The sequence below is a fragment of the Nicotiana sylvestris genome, chromosome 12 (genome assembly GCF_000393655.2).
Source record: "Nicotiana sylvestris chromosome 12, ASM39365v2, whole genome shotgun sequence".
NCBI lineage: Eukaryota > Viridiplantae > Streptophyta > Magnoliopsida > Solanales > Solanaceae > Nicotiana > Nicotiana sylvestris.
This window is the reverse complement of record NC_091068.1, coordinates 10,404,414-10,411,528: the sequence shown is the minus strand read 5'-3', so window position 1 is coordinate 10,411,528 and position 7,115 is coordinate 10,404,414. Positions and strand designations below refer to the sequence as shown.

At 38.2% G+C, this 7,115-nt stretch overlaps 1 protein-coding gene across 1 annotated transcript; it reads left to right on the top strand.

The window, feature by feature from the left end:
* The first annotated feature begins 2,046 nt into the window (after positions 1-2,046).
* On the top strand, positions 2,047-2,969 carry LOC104239529 (mitogen-activated protein kinase kinase kinase 20-like). Its single transcript, XM_070163270.1, has one exon. The coding sequence runs from the start codon at positions 2,058-2,060 to the stop codon at positions 2,967-2,969; it is 912 nt and encodes a 303-aa protein (XP_070019371.1). The 5' UTR covers positions 2,047-2,057.
* Positions 2,970-7,115: the final 4,146 nt, after the last annotated feature.

Here is a 7,115-nt window from a genome sequence, read left to right as displayed (position 1 = left end):
ACTTTGATGGCGAAGGCCCTTAGCCTTAAGGGTGTTATTCCGAACTTATCTAAATAACAACTCGTCGTGATTCGAACGAGGTCGAATCCTGCTTTTACTTTGATGGCGAAGGCCCTTAGCCTTAAGAGTATTATTCCAAACTTATCGAAATAACAACCCGCCGTGATTCGAACAAGGTCGAATCCTGCTTTTACTTTGATAGCGAAGGCCCTTAGCCTTAAGGGTGTTATTCCGAACTTATCGAAATAACAACCCATCGTGATTCGAACGAGGTCGAATCCTACTTTTACTTTGATGGCGAAGGCCCTTAGACTTAAGGGTGTTATTTCGAACTTATCGAAATAACAACCCGTCGTGATTCGAACAAGGTCGAATCTTGCTTTTACTTTGATGGCGAAGGCCCTTAGCCTTAAGGGTGTTATTTCGAACTCATCGAAATAACAACCATCGTGATTCGAATGAGGTCGAATCCTGCTTTTACTTTGATGGCAAATACTTTTCGCAGAAGTCCCAGTTTGGTCAGCATTGCTCGCGTCAGATGGTTCAACGCCACGGACACAAGGTGTTAATATTTTGCACAGGTTTGCGTTGCGCGCGTGCTGCAGTTTCTCATTCGATTTTGGCCCTTTTTTTTAAGACGCCGTCACCGGGAGGGTTTCGGCTGTGCCGAAATGATTTTTGGTTCCTCAGTCTAGGTACCCCTGTGTTCGTTTGCTCACATGGGTTTCGTATACCCGGTTTGACGGAGTATAGGGGATGAGGATGAGATATTCCTTGCCTCTTCCCGGCGACATTAAGAGAAGGGGAGAAACTAGATTGCAGCACCTTTCGCCATGTCCGAGATATTCAAAGCCGATAGAGTGGGGAGTTCCCAACCTCGCGAATCTATTTGATTTCTTTTCCCTCAGCGTGATGCCTCCAAATCTAGTGTGAGTTGGGCTCTCTTCTCGTGTTTCTTAGCTCCGATCCAGGAAAAACTAGGAGTTCTCACTAGGAAATCCCCACAGACGGTACCAAATTGTTTGACTCAAAAGATTTTTAACTCTTTTTAAGCAAATCAATCAAATATGAAGGGGTAAATCGTAGTCAAACTTAATTAATACCCGATCGAAAGATTGAATGACAGCAATTGCAAATTAGATGTGTAGAGCACCAAAAGATCTTATTCAAAATTGAGCGCAGCCTTCCCTCTCCGTAGAGGGGGGAAGAAGAATTACAATTGTTTTGCCCTTTTCGAGGTACAAGGATTGAGCTCACTCCTTCTTCTTCATACGGAAAGCCCTCTTTTCTTCCCCTTTCCGGTGGAGTTCTGTTCATCTCTTTATTTTGCGAGGAATCCTCCCCCCCCCCCTCTTTGGGGCTTACTTGCACTTGTATATATAGTCGAAAAACCCTCTTACCCTTGTCGCGACCTTGGCGTGCTTGGGGTCGTAAGGTCTCCTAGTTGTTGAGTGGAATGTCTTAAAAGAGGGTTTGGATTGACTCTATTGGCTTCTTACCCGGTGGCAAAAATGTGGTCGTGACCGCCCTAATCGAAGTGGTCAGATTTTGACCAATACACATATATGCTTGAAAATACTTCGAATTAATTCGTGGATCAAGTTCAAGTCCTGCCTAACAAAATAAAGAGTTTATTTGTATACTGATAATGTAAATAAAAATTATACACCTACTATTACATAACTTAAAAATTAATTAAACAAAATTATGTCTAGTACTTATAGTTTTTTTCTAAAAAGAAATAGAAACTGGCTAGGGTTACCCAAAAATATAGTACCTATCAATTAGTAAGATTACTTGGAAAAGTGGTAAATATATAATTTGTTAATTAATTAAGGAAAAAGTGAAAAGAAACAAATTATGGAAACTTTACAACTCTAGTTTGTCGGCCCTAAAGACCTTGTAACTCAAGAAACACGTAATCATATGTAAATAGGAAAAAGGAAAACTAATTAACTTACTCTTATATATAAGTAAAGCAACATCAGAACGTTACCAAAACAAAAACAAAAACCAAGTTATTACTTACTATTGAGAGCAAGAAAAAAATTGATTCAATGGCGGCGATTAGCGATCCAATATTGTGGACGAGAGGCAAAACCATAGGAAATGGCAGCTTTGGTATCGTCACTTTAGCAACGACAACAAACTCCTCCGTCGATGTTCCGTCGACAATCGCAGTAAAATCTGCCTTGTTTTCGCGTTCAAAGTCGTTACAGAAAGAGAGAGAATTACTACACGAGTTTCAAGATTGTGATCATGTTATTCGATGTTTCGGAGCTGATGTTACTGAAGAAGATGGGAAGATATTGTACAACATGTTGCTCGAGTACGCGTCTGGTGGAAGTTTAGCTGATCGGATTGGTCAAAATTCAAGGCAAGGGTTGCGAGATTTTGAGGTAAAGCAGTACGCAAAATCGATTCTGTTGGGGCTAAGTGATATTCACGGAAGAGGTTTCGTTCACCTTGATATTAAACCAGATAACATTCTTCTTGTGGGGACTGAAAGAGTAGCCAAGATTGCTGATTTCGGGTTCGCGAAGAAGGTTGGAGTGAAGAGTCAGAAAAGAAAGAGAGGACTCAAGGGAACACCTATGTACATGGCGCCAGAATCAGTTCTTGATAACGAGTACGGACCTGAAGCCGATATTTGGGCTTTCGGGTGCACTGTCTTTGAGATGGTTACAGGGAAGACAGTGTGGGATTGCAGTGAAGCTGACAACGTTGTTTATCTATTGTGCAAAATTGGAATGGGATCACCGAATTTGCAGAACAAAAGATTGTCAAAAGTGGCGGAAGATTTTCTGAGAAAGTGTCTTGTTAAGGAGTCGAGATCGCGATGGACTGCTGATATGTTATTGAAGCATCCATTTCTTTCATCTGATGATAATGTTGTTGTTCGTGAGCAGAAGCAGACAAGGAAAAAGGAACTCAACCCACTTTTGTTTATTCGGTATCTGTGTCGGTGAAACTGATCAATTGATTGATGATATTTGCAATAGTACAGAGATGGATAAGCTGAAACCAATGAAGTTATTGAATTACAGATCCAACAAAAGAAGGAAGCTACTAGAAGGATGCTGATTATCAGTTTTGCTAAGAATTATACAGATGTAAAGAATTATATTAATGTAAAGAACTACGTTGGGGCTTGATCCCCATAAAGCTTAGCCCGGGGTACGTAGGCAACCTGTTAGAAAACGAGAGATCAGGCGCAGCCCCTTTATTAAACAAAAACAATTTTGTGTTTATATTTTCTGTACGTAGCATTGAACAATCTGTACAAAGAGGCAGCTTTTTGCATGTAATTTTTTGCTAAGATCTGGATTTTGCTAGATTATATATTAGATTCTGTTATGTTATAAAACGGAAGAGTCTCAGGCTCCTTTGTATGTAAAATTAAACGCAATGTCTGCTAAAGGCGGGCATGCTAGACTAAAAGAAGAAGAAAGCTTCTTCACTTTCAGTACAGGCGCGGACTCCGCGATCTCTGGGTTGCCGAGGTTCCCTTTCTTCGCCTCTTAAGTTCCAGAAAAGTCGAACGCACAAACTCCAGTGAACAATTATAGTCCTGCACAACATTCAACAATGGATCAGCAGATTGATACAATGAATTATTGAAACTAAATTTGTACCTCACTATGTATGTCATTTTCCTTTTTCAAAAGCCTTTTCAATTATTTGTTACCGATCATTGCACCATTTGCCTAATAGACTTGTCAATCCAGCAATTTAGATGCACCACCACATTACCTTCATCTTTAGACTGTTAATATCCAAAACTTTTGCTTCCCAGCAATGCAGAAATAGACTCGCCACGTAGACTAATGATGTGCTGACATGTGGCATAAGAGTCAGAGAAATAAAGAAGAATGAAGGTTAGGAGAGTGAAGCAGCGGTAGCAAAATATGTATGGCATATAGCAAGTAAAGCAGACACTCTATGGGTGAAATGGGTGAATCATATATACTTGAAAGGGAGTGATTGGTGGAGCTACATTCCTCCACAGGATTGTTGTTGGTATTGGAGGAAAATATGTGCTATAAAAGATAGATATGCAGCAGGATATGTTGAGAATGGATGGCAGAGCAAGAATGGTAAATACTCAATTAAAAGTGGGTATCAGTGGCAAAGGGGGAAATGGAACCATGGACTTGGAGAAGATGGGTGTGGAACAAAATGAATAATCCAAAGCATAGCTTTATTTGTTGGCTTGCAATGCGAAGAAGGCTATTAACGAAAGATAGAACACTAAGAATGGGGATCACGCAAGACAGTGAGAGTATGCTATGTAATGGTCACACAGAATCAATCGATCATATATTTTTTGATTGCACATTCTCAAAGATGTGCTTGGAAGAAGTCTTTAAATGGCTTGGGATGAATATAAGAAACACAGAGGTGACGGGCTTATAGAGAAGAATGTCAAGAGCAGCAAAAGGAAAAATAGGAAGAGCATTCACACAAGCAGTGCTGGCAGCAGTTATATACTACATTTGGAGGGCCAGGAATGAAGCAGTTTGGCTGATGAAAGTGACACGACCTCACAAGGTGCTGGAGCAAATACGGTATACTTGTAAATACAGATGCCTAGAAGCTATACGGGAAAGAAACTATAGAAGGAGACTAGTTGGATAGAGGACTTATACAAATAGTTATCGACTGGAACTGTATGATTGAATAGAGAGGTAGTAGATATTGACTAGAATTGTATCAAAATAGAGAGTTAGAAAATGTAACTGTTTTGGGTTTGGATAGAGATGTAGGAAGGGATGGGAAATGGATATATCACATTGTAAATGTTCTGGGTTTGGAGGATTGAATAATAAAATTTATTTCCACCAAAAAAAAAAAGAAAAAAAGAAGAAGGTTAGGAGAGGCGTAGGCAAAACACCTACGGGATTGTTTACAGAGAAGCCACATCCGATAACTAGAAAAGAAGAGATAGGCGCGGGATGCACAATTAATTAATTAATTAAAGACTATGAGGAAGGAAGACTCATTAATAGTCACGAATATGGAAAGAAATCGATATAATCCTTGATTATGCGCGATTAGCTATTATTACCATAATCGTTACACATTATCCAAGTAACCGCAATCAATATAATAAATATTAGTAGCGGGTAAGAATTAAGTAGAACAAAGCAGTTACAGATTGTACTTTTATATAAATCCCTTTACCATATTTTGTATGATCATCAATGAATCCATGAAATAATATTGTCAATTGTCTTGAATAAGCACCCTCTTCGTTGAAATCTTCTCTTCCAAATGCCTCAAGAACTCTGTTCTTGTATTCAACAGAATTTCTTAGTAGACAAACCATTGATTCCCAGATATTCTTGTTCAAAGAGTCACCAACATACAGTAATAGCTTTCCTCTCAAAAGTTCCAACATTTCTTTGGCATTCAACCTGAAAAAGTAAAGTAATACAATTTCACAAAATGAGCATTCTTAGAATTAAGCCAAACAATTCCGTATAAAAGGCAGGTTGATATACTAAATTCCTACTATATGGCAATGGGTTGGAAAAGGGTCGGACTATATTGGGCTTATTATATGCAGCCTATTGTTTTCGTTGCTTAAACATGTGACCTTCTAGCTATATGGCAGCAACTTTATCTTGCACCAAGGCTCCCCTTCAAGCTTACCAATGCATTGTAAAAACTTGCCAGCCCGATGAACTAAGCTTTTTCTCTGTGCGGGGTCCAAAATGAAATGAAAATTCTGGTTTGAATTCTTAGTTTTCCAATTAAAGAAATGACAAGCCAAATCCAATCCAAATAAGCTTGGATTGGATGGGATTTTTTAAGTTTGATTTTGGATTAATGGGTGGGATATTGGACTTTTTATATTGTATATGGATAATGGACTAAATATAAAATATCCAAAAATTCCAAATATCACATCCAACATCCAATCTGAAATTCAAAAACTTTAACAATTAAATCCATAATCCGAAGATTTAAACAAAAAATGGATTTTGGTTTGGAGTTTAGGTCCATCGATTTAAGCTGTGTGAAAATCATGTTACCCCTCCAACTTTATTTGAAAAAACAAAATCCTTCTCAATTTTTAAGCTATAGACATTTCTCCCTTCCTATTCTAAGGTTTTTATTGAATTTGCCCTTTACATTTTTTTTGATAAACTGGACATTTATTTCATAGAAATAGAACTAGGGGTTACAAACGATATGATCCTGGGGATTATTACTAGTGGTTGATAATCCATGCATGGCATGCTGATTACCAATTCTTGCTAGATGGCTACAAGTAGCAATGGAGACAGTCCTTACATAAACATTTCTACCCTCATCCGCCAGCATCCTGGCCATGACAAAGGGTAGAGAAAAATACAAAAGTTCTACATTATTGAAGGTAGTAAGATTTTTTGCATGTTTTGCCAAGAGGTGGGCTACTTCATTTTCTTGCCTGAAATTATACTGTATCACCACCGTGCCCATTTGGGATAAAAGCAACCTGCATGAGTAAATAATAGAGTCATAAGTTATGCATCCCTCTTTGATAAATTCAATTACCTGTGTGGCATCCGTTTCTATTTCCAAATGAAATAAGCTCCTTTCTTTTGTAATAAGTAGCCCTTGGTAGAGGGCCATGAGTTACATGTGGATTGGAGCTCTTGAAATTAATTTCATAGTGAATCCTAAAGTTCAATCTCCCTTTTGATTCGTAAAAACACCTCATAGGCCTCCAGTAGCATCATTTCTATTAAAGGCTCCGTCAATGTTTAGTTTGTACCAAACTGGACGAGGAGGAATCCATTAGAATTTTATTTCAATTTTCCTATCCCAATTGGATTCACACTCCGTTAGTAACTTATATTCAATGACCTAGTTCATGATTCATTTTAAGGAGATAGTGTTAGAGTTGTTGTTTATATTATTATTATTTCTATTTAGCCATAAATTCCATATAATGCATGAATGGAAATAAGTTGTACCATGAAAGAAGTCTATTGGTTAGGGGAGGGTTTTTATTATGAAGGTATGATAGCCAATTGTCCCTGTTTAGTTGGAAGTTTGTTGTGCTAATGCCTAATTAGTTCCAAAGGATTTGAGCAATAGAGCAATTAAGAAAAATATGGTCAATT